Source organism: Macrosteles quadrilineatus, unplaced genomic scaffold (assembly GCF_028750875.1).
Source record: "Macrosteles quadrilineatus isolate MER2022 unplaced genomic scaffold, UCM_ALF_1.0 Scaffold_2__2_contigs__length_208266976, whole genome shotgun sequence".
NCBI lineage: Eukaryota > Metazoa > Arthropoda > Insecta > Hemiptera > Cicadellidae > Macrosteles > Macrosteles quadrilineatus.
In genome coordinates, this window is record NW_026542595.1 from 26,159,361 (window position 1) to 26,177,727 (window position 18,367).

Sequence of the window (18,367 nt, forward strand, 5' to 3'; positions counted from 1 at the left end):
TATCCCATCCAATGTTGGTCAACACTGTCTGAAGTACAATCGGCTCTGATAAAACTTGCTCACAAACTTGTGATTAAGCTCTGGGATTGAAGTAAAATACCCATGCCGCAGCAAACCTGCTGAATATAAGCGAATTTCCATTTTTCTGATGGGATTTCCACTGAAATATTCCCTAAAAAATGTTCTATTTATCTCCGACAAAAACAATTGGTTTAGTGAGTACGTAGGTTTTCTGCCATAAGAAATGTCATAAAATTAATGTGTTTTTTTATGTTAACAGGTTTATATGTAATTAATATATTTGCCAAATTTAATTAAAACATATCTACTGTATGAACAAGTGAACTACAACAGTTGTCACTGTTTCTCCATAAGATTAACATGGACATTTTGAATGTATTATTTTTTAGGTCCCTTTGTAACTATAATAGATTGACAACAACGCTCAACATGCTAAATTATTTTTTAGCTCTACAATATAGTTTGGAAAGAAACTGCTAAAATTTGAACTTTGAGGATTGAAAATGGGAAAAACCGAATTCTATCCTATAAAACCCCGTTCCCATGGTCTAAAGATGCTGGTTCGCGATATTGTTCGAATAAAGGTAGGTGTAAACGTTTGTCTCGAATTTATTGAAAATTGCATAACCTTTACCCACTCAAGTATCATGCTAACGGACATACAGGATGGCTGAAAGTTAACTTGCATCCCCCCCCCTTAACTTGTCAACAATCTGAGATATTTGAAATCGGTTCGCGGCAACCTTCTTAGAAATGAGGGGCTACAATAATGATGGTTAATTTTGAAAAGGGGTATTTTGGTGGGGGGTAGCTCAATTTTGTCAAATAGGAAATATGGTCGAGTTTGGTATCATTTTACAGATCTTGACAAAAATAAACAATAATTATAAAGAAAATAGAAATCGGATAACTAATCAAATGGCAGCTAAGAATTATTAATATAATGGTTACCTATTAAAAGTAATTTTTAACAGTCATTTTGTTAATAGTGGTCCGATTTTCTTTATGTCAATTGTATAGTTTTGTCAAGACCTGTGAAACGATACAAAACTCGGCCATATTTCATATTTGAACATTTTGAGCTACACCCCACTACCCCTAAGGACAAACTTTTCAAAACAGACCATCATTATTGTAGCCCCTCATATCCAAACAGGTTGCCGCAAACCGATTTCAAATACCTATCTCAAATAGTTAAAAAGTTAAGGGGGGTGCAAGTTACTTTTTAAGCACCCTGTATATTATTGTACAAAAAAATTTAAAACTTAAAACAATATACATATGAATTTGAACGGATTGTGCTTTTGGCCTCTGGGGACATCAAAATAAAAAAGTAAGGTGATCCCGGGCCTAAGTCTTCCCATGAGACCTACGGTAATAGCTCATATCCTACATGGGAATTCGTTAAAACACGCGTGATTATACGCAGTATGAGTAGTAGGAGCAGTAGAAGAACAAACAATTACAGAGAGAATTGTGGAACAAAACCTCAACCTGGCATACATTCAGAGTTTGACAAAACTAATATTGAAGCATAGATCCGCTGGGGTTGTAAACCTACAAATCTTTAAATTATTAATGTTTGGCGTTTGAATGAACAATAGAAAAAACTAATTACTAATAGATGACATTTCTCTCATATAGGTGATAATGAGACTGTAAGTGAGCTTTGCTTGCCATCAGTGCAGATTATTAGCACAACCTTGAGCCTACGTTTATAATGACTAACAAACAAATAATCTAATTGTTGAATGCAATGATTATTACAGTACATTTACCTATATTATAGCATAAATGAGTTTCACTGGTATACTATGTGAGTTATAAAATCCTATGCCTCTTATGATGGAAACATTAGTAATCTGAAATATCTTTATGTGTACATATTTCGAGAACATAATAAAACTTAATTTAATTTAAATTAATTGTCAACAGTGTATTTTGTAACAGATTAAATTTCAAACCTTATTTATTGTGTGATGCAACGATGGTAAAATCAAGTAAAACTAATTAAGAAAGTTGTTAAAAGTTGGCAGGCCGGCCATTAGGGTGATTAGTTGGCAGTTGTGGGTTGGCCAGATAAGGGTTAAGTGTTAGCGTTAGCGGTTACATTTCATGACTCCCACAATATACAAACATTAATGCCGCATTCAAACATTGAGCCATTTCATGGATTAGACTTAGGATTACTATAATATAATCTGTTTAGGTCATTACAATTCATGACAAATTCAAATCATCTTTTGATGTTTGTAAAATATTACGTAACATTACGATTAGATAAATGGAACAGCCACATAGAATATACCGCAACCTAAAACCGTCTTATTATAATCTGCCGCATTTCTTTAACTAAATATAACACAGTATACTAAATATTACAGTATTATAGTTTTCACTTCATCCGTATTTAACAAATAAAGAAGAGCCTTTCTACAGCTCTCGCCCGTCAACGAGTAAAATTTAATTGACAATCAAATATTACTAGGTTGCCTACTAAGGTTGCCCATGGCGGCAGGAAGGCCTTTTTTACTAATTATCTGAATAAAATAGAAATATTTATGACAATAAATTCCTCCTCTCTAACAAACCAAATTTTATCTACACTCCAAATCTTCTTATGAAATTTACAAAATCTTTGCAAATTTGCTATTAATAATAAAAAATATCATTTTGTCATATTCTTAAACAAATGTTTTCTTTACCCATACAAAAACCATTAAACTTATAACACCTCATGGGTTTATTATTTTACATAAATGGTGAATCCATAAAATATGTCATGTGTTTGAACATAAACATGTTAAATCGTGATAACAAACATCTGGCCTATTCAAATGCTCTTAAACCTTCGCCTGTTGGCAGAAATAGGGGTTTCGTTTCCGTGTTAAAGATGTAGCCAGTATTAGAATAGAAATTTACGTTGTTGAACAGTACCTAAATGAAAGAGAGAAATTTAATTTGGACAGCAGTGGACTCTCTGAGTCTCTCATGAACTAAGCTCCATTTAAATAAATACTTGGGCACACCTAGTCAATGTAAATGTAATGTCTACTACAGCATCTAAAAGTCAATAATAAAACGTATAGTGATTGGATAATTCAGAGAAATTAAGAAAGTTATGCTGTGAAGGCTGTGTGATTTTGCTCATAAAATCTATGTTTGGCTTATCAAAACATGAATTTATTAAATAAAAGTTCGAAACGCAGATGCCACAGATAACTGACAAACATGCAGGAAACTATGCCAGACTAGTGGAGTTTTATCGTAACGAACCCCAGAAGTATAAGGTATTCTACCCGACCAATGTCATTACGCTTTAATGTATTATCTTTTCACTCAGAATAGTGGATTTAAAATAAATCCAAGTAAACAAGAGATACTTGAGTGATTTTATTTGCAATTTAAGAATCATTGATGCTAAGTTAAGATTTTGTTTTTAAATACCGGTACTCGTTTTGAATAAAACATGGAATGGATCGTACAGTTCTAAGTTGCAAGGGAATTGTTTTTGTTTTGATTGTGCACTGCATCCAACTCAACAAACTTTTATCGATGTTTTAACTAAAACAGAACAAAACAAAGCTACCCTCCTCACTCATGCCGCCTTTGTTTCTGTTTATAGGAATTGTGGGGACGGAATTTAAATTACAGGATACTTTTAAAAAACAAAAACAACAACAAAGCAAAAAAATACCCCCGCCACAGCAAACCTGCAGACTAAGTAAAACTAATTAAACATGAACATAACTGTAAACAATCCTATTTTGACAGTTCTCTTTGTATATTACAGCTTTTTGTTGCTGCTAGTTCAAATTAGCTGTTGAACTAGTTTGTGAACCAGCATGATCGGGTGCATGGGAACGGGGTTTTATGGGGTAAAAATTGGTTTTTTCTAATTTTTGATCCTCAAAACACAACATTTCCCAAGTTTTCTCTAGACCTTTTTAGATCTTAAAAAACTAATAATTTAGTGTATCAAAGTGTGTTTGTACGGTTATTAGTACGGGAGAAAATTCAAAAAATTGTAAATTTAAAATCCCCATGTTATTCTTATGGAGAATATTGTCAAATATTGTAGTTTTGCTTGTTTATATTTCGATCAAACTTGGCAAATCTATTTATTTTTGTCTAAGCTATTAATATTTTACTAAAAACCACACTTTTTTCCTTGTAGCAGCAAACCTAGGAAGTTGTTAAACCTAATGTTATTGAAATAGATTTAAATGAAAATAAATTCAGATAAAAGTAAATTCGCTTAGTCGGCAGGTTTGCTGCGGCGGGGTTATTTTATTTATCAGCTGATTAACTGTGTGTCAGCTGTATGGGAATGGAATCACCTCCCCTTAAACCACCGAAATGTCGTGTATGGTATATAGTTAGGGATTATCCTAGGTCAGAGCATAACTCACTAATACGATTATCGCTAGATGCAATTCACTCGCTGACTGTTTTTTAACCACCAAATAGTTGGCGAGTAAAAGCTTTTCTCAATCCAGTTTGGCAGAACTTCATTTATGCAATTTACATTAATGTATATGGTAATGTTTGGTTTTAAAGTAAGCAAGATAGTTTAAATATCTTGTATGAATGGCCTGATTTTAAAAGATTTTATAAAGACAAGTTACATTCACTCCAGTAACAATGAAATGCATGAAAAGAGAAAACTATGATAACTAACTTCATGAGGCCACTCAGAGTAATTCAACGAGACTGTCAATGCCAAGGCTGCGAGCGCTGATGGAAGCAGCTTTGACGTGCAGCTCCAATATGAGTTGCATCAGTCCCTCATTACGCCACTCTGAGTGCTCTTACTCCGCGGATACACTTTCTGCCAGATCTAGTATCATCTAGTCACATTGGAGGATTTCTTCACCAAATAGAAAACCGCAGTAAATACCATTCAAATTTGTTAATTAGTTTTTGGAATTGACTCGGTAATCAGTCACGTACAAGGTAAATTGCATTCGTTGTACCACGTTAATAAAACACATGTAATGCTGTAACATTAACAGAATTCAATCTGGTTAAAAAGATTTTCTTGTTCAAACATATTTGTATTCAAATTGTTATTGCTGAATTACGATAAATTGATTGTCTTAACATTTTAATCATTACAAAGACTGACACTAATAAACGAACTAGATTTTTATAAGCTTTCATTTTATAACAAACTAGGGGAAACCCGTCGAAATCGACGGTTAATATTGAGGTTTTATGTAACTTCAGCTAACTGCGGTGATAGAGTGAAAATCTTATTTAAATTAAGGGAGGATTAGCATAATAATGAATATGAGATTGCGTAACTACCTTCAAAAACGTGGTTGGCTTTAGGTTGCCCAAAAGGTTTTTTAGGAGTCTTATAATAATTGTTTCTTGTTCATAAGTTTTGTTCATGTTAAAGCCACTTTCACTATCGGAAAAGGAGTTCATATAATTGGTCTGTCATCTTACGGAAACAGTCTATATTACTAATAACTGGTTACATCTGCTTTAGGAAAATCATTCAGACCGTATTTGGATTGCATAAGTAAATCACCATCTTTGGCCATAAAAAAAAACAGAATTTCATCAGCATATTAAATCAGTTTATTTGTATTGATAAAAATATCTGATTCACCAGAAGGCAGGAACATTCTTACTTCGATCCACGCAATTTTGATTCATTCTCTTGCCACATCGACCAATGTATTGAATTATCCTGTACTTATTTGCCAATTGATTAACTTCTGGTGTAGTTTTGCCTTGGCCGTATCGATCACATAAAGTTGTGCAGGTATTTTGTGGATGGGACCATATTTTTAGTGAATTTGACTACAAATCTTGAACATTTGCTGAACCACATCCATAACCTAGTCCGGATTGGTTGGCAACAAACTATGCAAATGAGATGAGATGTGATGGCACTGTTGCATTTCCGAATGTTTTGTATGTAGTGAGGTTTAGATGCATTGTTCGACCTAGCCATATTATATACATATTATATTATATGTAGCATTATAATATGTACATCAAATTAAAAACCCTTTTCCCCTTTTTTAATACCTGAACTGCCATTAATTCACCTACTGCACCACACCCTGACCAAACCATAGATTAAACATACTCCGTGCTTAGTCTATTCCAAAACTTTGAATACAGCTCAAATCCTCGTACTCATCTACAAATGATTATTGAAAGTAGACCGAAAAAGGCAAGTGCAAACCCTTACAATAAATATAAGCTATTACGATAAGGAATAGTTAGCTGTTCCTTTGAAAAAAAATCTTAGGACAAAAATACACTGTACATTGAAGTCTATCTGTCTCCAAATAATATATAGGATCGACATATAACAATTGGCTACTAATAACAATTTTATAGTAATCTAATGACATACTTTTTTGCGCTGTCTCAATGTAATGACTAAGGCATCCTCCTGAATCTTCAAGTCTAATTCCGCTCAAATCAAATCATATACGTAAAAATAAACCTTGATGTTGACTTGCAAAACGAAAAATTCCGACAAAACTATTACATTAACATTTGTAGTAATACTATGCTTTATCCAAGAAAAAGTAACTTAACAATAAATAAAAAACAAATTAAAAAATAACAACATGACGAAATATGCTCTAAAAGTAATTGATAATTGCTCAAGAAGGGGGTTGGCTAACTTAACGAATATTATTGGATCTGGAAGGCAGTGTTTAACGGAGCGTCAACTGTGAACTGCTCAGGGCATTGGTGTGTGGAGGAGAGGTCAATTGAATTCATCAACTATGGACAAGTGTTTCTTGGTGAAATTGTTATAAATAGAAAGCCTCATTTAGTAAGAATTTTGAATAAACTTCTTCTGTTACCAACGACGCATTCATGAAACAGTTTGGATTAGGATTCGTCTTAGATCATCATTGTGGAGGGATCTGTGTAAATGTTTTATTCTAGTCACCTCATTGGATGGATTTCAATAATTTTAATATCATTGAAAGACAAAATTAAGGTAAATAATACACTAAAAATATATGATTACTATTACACCCAAAACATAATTTCCTCTAAACAATTTAAAACGTTAGTTAAATTTTGTTGTATTGTTTAAAAGACTAATCATGAAAATTAATTCAAAAAAATATCCTAATTTGCAACCTTGACGGAATCTGTTGATTTTGACCCTTGGAAGTGGAATAGACTTGTCTGGACAAACAATATCACAAAATCAGGGTTGCGTTATTTGGCGAAGAAATGAAATTTAAGTTTTTATTTTGTTTGTTTTTGTAATTTATTGTATTTATTGCGATTAATGTTACTTAATCGTTAATCATCTAAATTTAAGGCAAAGAGAATTAATTACCTTAAATTTCATTTGGAAAACTTATAACTGACAGCCTAATTGAAGTAAAAGCACAATATGTAACCTACTCTGTCTTACTTATAACTATAAGTATATCTTGTATACTGATATATGAAGTATATCTTACTTATACCACGGTGTGAAGGCCTCGTAAAAACATTAGAGTTTAAACTGAGGCAGTTTATTGTGTATTTAGTTGCTGGAAGCGAATTGCTTGTAAAAGAAACTGATGCAGAGCTGTTAAACGCCTTGCTCTTAATAGCTTTCCTTCATAATTACCTTATGTAATAGAAATTTTCTTACTTGGATTTTACACGGCTTAGTGTGAGATTAGGTGAATAAAAACGGCGTAATTAACGTTTAGTCGTGGTTAAATGAAATGGAATGGGTGTGTTTTTGCCGCGGGGATTTTATGCCCAGTGCCGCATTCAAACAAACCATCTCGCTTTATGTTATTATGGCCGCTTGTAAATTATATTTGAAAGCTTCTTCATATATATATATATATATATATATATATATATATATATTTAAAATCAATATTAATTCTGAAAGTGGATTATAGATATCTTTATTCTCGTTAACTAAGTTTAAAGTTAACTGTTTTTAACATAAGTATTTCAATAAGATTATGATTATGTAATGTATAATGTTTTAACGTATATTGGTTTTAGTAATAGTACATGTGATTACCAAGTAAACTATTGATTTCAGCTATTAATGTGCTAATGCCTTAAAACGACATAAAAATAATGAATGTATTTAAAAAAACCAAACGATAATTTTTGAGTAATTGTAATATTGACATAATATTTTATACTTAGTTAATTGTCCGCAACTATCGAAGCACTGCAATGATCTGTGCACAAGTGTATTTTAAATAAATAAAAGTCAGTTAAATAAAGATAATTCTAATGATAAAGTAGAGATAATAGATTATAAAGTCTTAACGTTTCAACGTTGCCACGGGTGATTTGCTAAAATAGAAATCTGTAAAGTTTTGGGAGTTAATGCCGAAGTTAGAACTGAACTAAACTTACGTAATTGGACTTTACCTTTTTGTTTCATTCCAAATAGGATATTGGTTTGAAAAGAAACTAATAAGGGTAATTGCTCGATAGGTATACCTTGTTTATATGTTAATGCTATATGTAAAATATTATCTTACTAGATCAATTTAGGCGTCGAGACAAAAGAGTGAGATTATACTACTCAAAAAGCGTAATTTATCAAATTAGCAATGTTTAGCCAAAGTACGACCTTAGTTTGATAGGGAATTTTTAGCTTTATTCGAAACAAACTGACTAACTTTGGCCGTAATTATTGGTTAGTTCATAGGGGATGACTGATTAATTGTGGACTTGTAGATAATATCTTATAATCATAAATAAATCTCAACTTTTCAATTTGGCTATTTTAATTGCTAACTTTTAAGTTATATTTCAATATTCAAACCTAGCTAAATATCAAAATGTGGAAATTCCATGAACTAAATTAAAGTCCAAACACTTTAAACTAAGTAAGCACTAAAGTAATGTCAACAATAAATAACTTGATACATTATTTTACCAGTTTTAAAATACCATGTTTTAGAATTTAATTAAACTTGGTAAATTTATGTTTAATTTTGTTACAGTATATACTGGAATAGTTCAATATTGTGTTGGAAAAATAGGGACGGTTATTAGTCATATTCAATTAATTAGTCATAAACTGTTAACTAAGCGACAACGGTGAACACCTTGGAGGCATGTGGGTCAGCTGGGGCGTTATTGGACCTAATTATGGACCACCTCTGGGGTCCTATATCACAATACAGTAGTGTTTATTGTGGTGTGATGCAATGCCTACTTTGAAAAATTAATCTAAAACTATTCTCAGCACATTTTTGATTATTTAACTGTATAATACTATGCGTAGTATACGTTTTGACAGTTTCTCTTTCCTGCATGTTAAAACCACTGGACAAATTAAACAGTAATCTCTTTCTAAGATTAGCTTCTTTACTGAGAAAAGTCGTAGGATACTGCACTTTGATACACTTAAAATTTCTGCAGTGGGAAATTGAGAAATGAATATCAATTAGTCTTTGTAACAGACATCAAATTGAAATCGATAAACTAAAATAGTTGTCAAACAAAGCTAGTAAATGTATTATATTTTTTAAGTCATTACGTCTTCAACATAGTTACAATTATTTATCCACCGTTGATGAACAAATATGTTTCACATCTTAGTTTTTCTCTGTAGTTAAATTAAAATAGCTGTATGGCAGACTAAAACCAATTTTATTTAGGTTTTACCATTGCAAATGTTGACTTTATACGTTTCATTTGGTTTAGGCGGAGATTCATTAACAGTTAACTTGAAAAGTCTACCTCAGACCTTTTAATGCCTGTGAGGCGATCAGACCCATGGATCGAACGTATCTATACATGGGTCCGTGCCCTTTCGAGGTAGATTATCATTGTGCAAAATATCAGCTAATGAAGTTCTTGTTTTCGAAATGTATACTTTTGTTTGTCTGCAGCTGCCTGCATATTCCTATCATCGCATTTCAACTTTCGCAAATTAATTTTCATCGACTTTTCTATTACATTCTACAGTCACATGAGTGCCATATTGGTTAGTGTAAATTAACGGTTATTACAGTCTCAAAAGTTTGGACACAAATTAAAATATAAAAACTGACGCTCAGAAGTGAAGAGAGGTAGAGAATTAAACGAAGTACTCTTCCTTAGCATGATAATTAAATTACAAGACAAATTTGAAGGCGTTCTTATAAACGGAACCGAGGAGGTGGGACGGAGTTTATCGCGTACTTAGCTGCTGAGAACGAATTGCTTGGAAACATTGTGGTGCCGTTACATCGTGCTCCTGATAGCTTCTAGGTTCACTAAATATTTCTCTTTATCTCTTTCCTAATGGCGTTAAATAACCTATTCGTTTCGTAAGGCACCTTATCTTACAAACGAGTTTAATCCTATGTTAAAGAGTTATTTCTGGATCTTCTAAACAACTTTAGATGGTAACTAATGTAGTATATATACACATACACACGATTTTGGATTCTATTATTATAATACTGTACTAACTATATTTTGAGGCTGTACATTTATCCAAAGAATGTTTACTGCCCTAACAACTATGTCTGCATCTATTTGATTTACATCAGTGGTTATTACCAAGCATGTTTGGTTATTAATAGAATGTATTCTAAGTCGAGACGGTCGAGACCCATCATAACCTCAGAAATTAGTGGAAGACAGAACTAACTCGTAACTTAATCGGTCTAATGGGATATTACTGAATTGCATTCATAGCTTATATTGCTGCGGTTCTCATCACATCTTGTTTGTGGTTCAATGCCATCTTCATCGCATGTAACATTTAGATATTAATAGTTAATTTCTAATACTATAATGGATGGAACAAGACAACTGGTATAAAGGGACATACAGTATTAAGTGAATTCATGATAATTCTTTTGATAACTTTCTACTTAAAAACGTTAGCAAGTACGTTAAAACAATGGTCTAAAACACAACAACTAACAGATTTTCTAATATGTAGCTCTAGATATTACGGCAGTAAAAATCTATATCGTTTCTTAATAACACTGTATATAAAATTAAAAGCTCAACATTTTGAAAGGTTTAAAGGTTTAACTAGATATATATCATGTATTGATTAAACGAAACGCAATGTTCGTTGTTATGTATATGGCTGACACATAACAGTTGATTATTTTGTCTCATGCTAGGTGAGAGGGTGAGACCGTGAACCGAACATTCATATACAGGGTGTTTCGAAACTCTCTCCCGAAACTCCATGGGCATGTCCCTTAGGTCAAAAAAAGCCAAAAATATAATGCAAACTATCTCGCTTTGTCTTGTCAGTTTGTATCAACTTCAAACTTGGTAGGTGTATGATGACTAATAGGATCTATTTTTTCGTAAAGCATCAAAGTTTTAATTTGTATAGTTTTAAAATGGCGGTCTTTTTAACTTTTCAAAGCTTAATAACTCAAAAACCATAGGATTTATAAAAAAGTTACAAATGTCCAAAATGATATAAATTTAATTTCCTTTACAGAATGTACTCTTTGTATAGGATCATAACGCAAATAACGGAGAAAATTTCATTTTTATAAAGGTAATATCTTATTATATATTGAATGTGCCCAATTTTTTTGTTTGAACTTCAGAAAACTTAATTTTTCTCCCTTATTTGTGTTATGCCTCTATACAAATTGTACATTTCTGTAATTGAATTGAATTTCCAATCTTTCTTCTCATTTGTAACCTTTTCATATATCCTATGATTTTTAAGTTATTAAGCTTTTAAAAATTAAAACGGCCACAATTTTGAATTTGTACAAAGTAGAAACTTGATGCTTGACAAAAGAATGGTTCCTATTAGTCATCCTATACACGTACCAAGGTTAAAGTTGGTACCTCAAGTGGTTCCAAAGTTATGGGAAGTTATGTAAAAAATACATCACACCGACATACGGAAAACGAAGTGAGATGTCGTTTATATAATATGTTTTGCTTGTGTTTACCTAAGGACCCTAGTTTCGGAAGAGATTTTCCAAACACAATGTATACCTATATTGTAATTTTGTACCTCTAATGTTTAGACAACAAAAACAAATATTATAATGTTGCATGGAGAATTCAGTACCAGCCTACAAGAACTTCCTTAATTTATAACGATGCAATACAAGTAATTTAAGTCTTTAAAGCGATGTACCTGAAATGAGTCAAGTTATTGTATATTTTAGCTCGTATAATTGAACGTAAATATCATTAATATATTTCTGGTATATGTATATGAAAAATTATTACAGTTCAATATGTTAATAGTAACTGCAGTCAAAATATTACTTCTGCCGAGCTGCAACAAGGAATAAGGAACCTCCTCCATCATACATTATGTAGAATTGGTGATTATAACTGTAAGTGTTCAGATAATTTCTCAATTTTTTTTACAAACAAGTTGATAACAGACACAATTGACTGACCTGTGTCCACTGTGACGTCAAACAGCTTAGCCACCAAGAAGCGGTTCTCCGGGGGACCCCGGGCCAGGAACAGAGAGCCTCTGTCTGCGTGTGTCAGAAGACCTACGTTGACTAGGATTTTGTGACAAAGAACGTCAATGTCCAATTCATTCGAAACATCTCTAATGAGCTCCATGAACAGTTCTCCCTCGTCTAGCAGTCCTAGGTGTTGTCGCCATTCTCCACTAGCCCTGGGCCTGTAATGAGACATCTCTAATGAGCTCCATGTACAGTCCCCCCTCGTCTATCAGTCCTAGGTGTTGTCGCCATTCTCCACTAGCCCTGGGTCTGTAATGAGACATCTTTGATAAGCTCCATGAACAGTTCTCCCTCGTCTAGCAGTCCTAGGTGCTGTCGCCATTCTCCACTAGCCCTGGGCCTGTAATGAGACATCTCTGATGAGCTCCATGTACAGTTCCCCCTCGTCTATCAGTCCTAGGTGTTGTCGCCATTCTCCACTAGCCCTAGGTCTGTAATGAGACATCTCTGATGAACTCCATGAACAGTTCTCCCTCGTCCCCACTAGCCTTGGGCCTGTAATGAGACATCTCTGATGAGCTCCATGTACAGTTCTCCCTCGTCCAGCAGTCCTAGGTGTTGCCGCTATTCTCCACTAGCCCTGGGCCTGTAATGAGACATCTCTGATGAGCTCCATGAACGGTTCTCCCTCGTCCAGCAGTCCTATGTGTTGCCGCCGTTATCCACTAGCCCTGGGCCTGTAATGAGACATCTCTGATGAGCTCCAGGAATGGATCTCCCTCATCCAGCAGTCCTAGGTGTTGCCGCCACTAGCCCTGGGACTGTAATGAGACATCTCTGATGAGCTCCATGAACGGTTCTCCCTCGTCCAGCAGTCCTAGGTGTTGTTGCCATTCTCCCCTAGCCCTGGGCTTGTAATGAGACATCTCTGATGAGCTCCATGAACAGTTCTCCCTCGTCCAGCAGTCCTAGGTGTTGTCGCCATTCTCCACTAGCCCTGGGCCTGTAATAAGACATCTCTGATTAGGTCCATGAACAGTTCTCCCTCGTCTAGCAGTCCTAGGTGTTGCCGCCATTCTCTACTAGCCCTGAGCCTGTAATGAGACATCTCTGATGAGCTCCATGGACAGTTCACCCTCGTCCAACAGTCCTAGATGTTGCCGACATTCTCCTCTAGCCCTGGGCCTGTAATGAGACATCTCTGATGAGCTCCTTGAACAGTTTACCCTCGTTCGTTGTGGTGTTGCCGCCATTCTCTACAAGCCCTGGGCCTGCAACGAGAAAAATGTCTCCTTCATGTAACCTGATAGCCGTAGTCCCCGTAGTGAGATATATCTTATGAACATTGTGACTAGGATCTCTAACATTCGCTATCTCTATTCCTATAACAGTTATATTCTTAAAGACATTTCTGTCTCTTACTTTAAAATTAGCCTATAATACAATTAAATTTATTCCTGTCACAAAATAATTGATATATATATATATATATATTATTTATTTAGGGTAATACTCGTTAACTTAATGCAATGTTGTTGTATTCCTTTTTTAGGTTAGGCGTCTTTGAAATTATATAAAAAGGAAAAATTACCTAAAGAACCGTATTTAGTTGTTATAATACATTTGCATGAATTTAAAATCGGAATTGTTATCCTTGCTGAGAAAATGCCAAATATTTAAAACCAACCATCATGCGGTCATAAACGAAGAACGAAGACGTTGTTATTGCCCACTTGATGTTACTTTTACAAAGACAACAGTAATAAACTTATTACGACCGTTGTTCTTGTCATAAAAATGTAATACGACTCGAAACATTAAAGTCAATATTCCCCTAAAGTAGAATATTATACTCGAAAGAAAATTTCATTCAAAGCCAAACAGATTTACTCTTATGATACATCGAATATAACTTTTCTTTTATTAAAGTTATTACTTTATCTTTTACAGGGACGAAACTGGAATAACTACAAACTACAAATGGTGAACTAAATCATGGTCACAACAAACTTATGACTTTAGTTAAAATGACGATATTTACAGTGTGTACTATAATCCCGCACATATGTAAAATGTTACTGGAAATAAGGATGAAAGATATGTCTGACTGATTTTGTAGGAATTCAGTAATTATAAAATATTATAGACATAAAACTACACAGTAAAAAAAATGGTTTAGAACCTGAAAACCTTTGTTTATTACGTACTAACTTATTTTTTAAGGTCAATCAAATTTGGATATATCATCGATAATAGTTATAATAGGCCTACTCAATTTCTGTCAGTAATTATTGATAAGCAGAATTTCTTACTCTACAGTTTTTCGTCCAATGTACTAATAAAATGATCTTTTCACATAAAACCATAACGAACAATTCCTCTTAAGTGCCTAACAAAGCAGAAGTGCGTAGTAAGGTCTACCATGGATTAAAAGAAACGTGGCTCGAGATTTAGTTACACAGTGAGAGGGTAAACATGTTTAAACCTCAACATATATGAAACATGATTCTTTAGAGTCCAAACAAACTCTTTACAGGCACTTCACACACTTCAAACATACCCCACTTGGTGGGACTTTGATACATCGTTTTAGTTCTCGGAGGAATATATAACGTCTATTGTTGCAAATGTGATTATTTTTCAAATGCAGCACACTGTACCTGGCTACATGTATTGTACCTGTTGGGGGACTTAGCTCGCTTGATAGGCGAGGAGTTGAGCCAGGTATGAAACAGCTCGGAGGTGACTGATGTCCGCTTGTGGGGCTCCACCTCGGCGACGGTGAGGGACGCGCGGCTGCCGGTGCGGGTGTAGGCGGGCGGCTGCGGCTCTGGTGACCGCGGGATCACCGAGAGGTCCGTCCTCAGCCGCTCCTGGTACCTCCGCACCAGACGCGATATCAGCTCCGGACTGGCGTGCTCCTCCAGATACTTCTCTAGCAGGTCCGGGTGTCGGTCTAACAGACTGCATAGTGCCGTCTCCTGCAACCCAAATAGTCAATTGTTGGGGGAGATATCAATAACTACAATTAATCGTCCATACAACTAAAATAAAAGCCACGCTTGAGATTGTGCTGAGGATTGATCCAAGACGCCTCAGCTTCCAAGCTGTATATTTGGCTGAACGGCAAACTAAAGCTGTACTCAATTGAGCCAAATTTTGCGGTAGTTAGTAACAGACGTACAATATATATACTAAGGGTGTAACATACCTTGAGTCCTATGGTTTGCACGATTCTGCCGAGCAGTTCGGGGTTGGAGTCTAGCACACGTTCCAACATGTCGGGGCGCTGGAGCAACGTCGTGGCCAGCTCCTCTTCACTCGTCATCCGCGCTGCATCAATTAGACCTGCAACACATACATCAGATGTGACGAAACTTGCAACTATAAAAATAGTTTAAATATCTTGTGTTTGATGGAGAAACGAGATACTTTAAAATGTATCCATTCGTCTAAATTTATTATATTAAAAATCCCGATGTCGAAGTACCGGTACTATAATATTATAAACTAGATAGATTTTTTTAAAGCGCTAAATACTTTACTTTACTTTATACTTTTATACTATACACTTTATATATAAATGGTAGCTAGCCCCTAAAATCGAATAAATAGTTGTATTTAGTCCGAATAGTATATAAATCTAAAAAAAAACTGCAAAAGAGTCTTTTCACCTGAAATATCAACGTCAGGTATAAAAGAACGAACTCTTGTTTTGTTCAGTCTTAAAATGTGATTTTCGTCATACTACGCGGAAACATGACTTTCAATACTTAAGTGCGACTGGAAACTTGCTGTTTTCGTTTGAAACAACATGTTTCCATGTTGTCTTTTCCGATCACAAAAATTAGCTACATGTTAATTAAATATTATGGTGAAAGCCAATTTTCGCCCACAGCTTTGCGACGCAACAGCTGACTTTCATTGTGGTAAAATCATTGGCCACAATTAACCTCTCATTGATGTTTTTTGAGTAAAATAAACCTATACATTCTAGAATAAAATTTGATTCTTGGATTGTAGTTATATGACTTGTTTGTAGTATGATGACGAAAAGTATCGTTCAATACTCGTCCGAAAAGCTCTTTGCCAGTGCTTGATCTACATTCCGATCCGTTAACACGACCTCGCACTGGCAAAGAGCGCTTTTCCGGACTAGTAACGAAATATACTATTACGCGCTTGTAGATGGATACATTATTGTAAAGAACTACTGTTGCAATATAAAATACTCACTTATAAAAACACTGTTTTTATTTTGTGCGATTTTTTACTAAGGAGCACTTTCCGTTAAACTATACACCTGATTCGTTAATATTAATGTCCAGCTACGACGTATAATTTGCATCATAACGTAAAGAGTTAACTAAAAAAAAGCTCATACTTATTGGATAATGTTAAATAAATCCTTTTTTCTGTAACCCAAACAGATCTAAGACGCATGTAAGCATTTAACAAACAAATAAACTCCTGATGTTATTTATAGCGTTGTTCATGTGTAAACTGTTTCTATTTACAGAACATTCCTCATACAAGAATATCGCTCTGATAGGGCTAGATCAGAAGGTGGAGTGAAGAATCAAAGAGACAGGTAGTTAAAATGAGCTCTCAAAATGATGTATGAAGTGAGGATAAATTCGAAGAGGTGACTAAGCCGGATACTCGATGTAATCCACTTACTGAAGCTTTTCCGTGGCTCTACTCTATCTGGCCCAGGGTGAGGCGCAGCTCTCGGATCCAAAGAATCAATTTGTAGTTGATACTATGACTCAACCACTTTTTAAATTTGATCTAAATGAAAACTTAAAGTGGAATTCACCTTAACGGATATTTAATGTAATTTTCTGGGTAATAAATATTAGATATAGTTATACTTGTTATATAGTTATACTATTATACATTATACTGTTTCTATGTGAAAACTCACAATATTATTACATTCGTCGGCGTTATCGTGGTTAACATTGAGCTAATATTATCGTGGAACCTATGAAACTAATTAAATAAAAGGGGTTTAATTTAGGGGTTTAGGGGTTAAATTATAAAGGATTTTACAAATATTATTAACTTATGGTTTATAAATTAAGGCTTAATAGCTTAATATAAAAATTCTTCTTAAATTATTTGATTAATAGCATCATTTGATTATACCCTTTCTATTATTTTATTGGCTACCTATATAAGAATTTTTCAAAAAGAGGTTAAAAAGAATTATTTCTACAGTGTTGTAAAAACGATTATTTCCACTTGTATGGTAGTTTGTAAATAATAATGTAAGCTTATCTATACTATTATATAAAAATTTAAAGTGTCTGTCTGTATGTGTGTTACTAATAGGTGCAAAAACTACTGAACCAACTGGGCCTTAATTTTACAAAAATATAGCTAACATACCAAGGACCATTATAGAACTATTAACATTTCGATACTGACCATAGGCTTTTCCCCTTTGGCTTTAAAAGTTCTGAGGTGAACATTTAAAAAATAAATATTGATTGGTCTCCATGGATGCGATTAGAACACTAATAATGTTTGTTTACATTTGCTTTGACATTTCAATGTAAACAAGAAGAACTGCTAAATTGCATATTTCACAATTTCAGACAGCTGATACAAAGAAGTTAAATATAATATTTTCCATAACTATGAGGTAGATTTATTTTAATCTAGCGTTTTATCTTGGATTAATCAATCTAAAACTGTCAATGATTATAGAAAAAAAAGATTCTATAACCGTTGCTGTAAAAACCCCGGCTCTGCTTTGGATTTTTTAAAGCTTGTCAGTTATGAAAATAATGTTATTGATACGTTTTCATGGAAACAGTGTAAAAATTACAATGTATAGGTGTTTTGTATGAATTTGGAGGCTACTTTAAATAAATTCGAACTGCTTAACATGTGTTAGATTAACTTAACATAACTTGCACATGACATTGTTTTTCATTCGTATATTTAGGTAAATTTAGTTA

The 18,367-nt window shown here is 34.0% G+C and overlaps 1 protein-coding gene across 1 annotated transcript in view; it reads right to left on the reverse strand.

Moving 5' to 3' along the window:
* Window positions 1-18,367, reverse strand: part of LOC128984747 (cGMP-specific 3',5'-cyclic phosphodiesterase) — a 266,127-nt gene that overhangs the window by 56,676 nt on the left and 191,084 nt on the right. The window contains exons 4-6 of the mRNA XM_054404093.1: window positions 15,610-15,746; window positions 15,078-15,379; window positions 12,381-12,616 (exon numbers count right to left, since the gene is read on the reverse strand). Of these exons, the coding sequence (XP_054260068.1) occupies window positions 12,381-12,616; window positions 15,078-15,379; window positions 15,610-15,726 (655 nt within the window). The 5' untranslated portion in view covers window positions 15,727-15,746. The remainder of the gene's footprint in view (window positions 1-12,380; window positions 12,617-15,077; window positions 15,380-15,609; window positions 15,747-18,367) is intronic.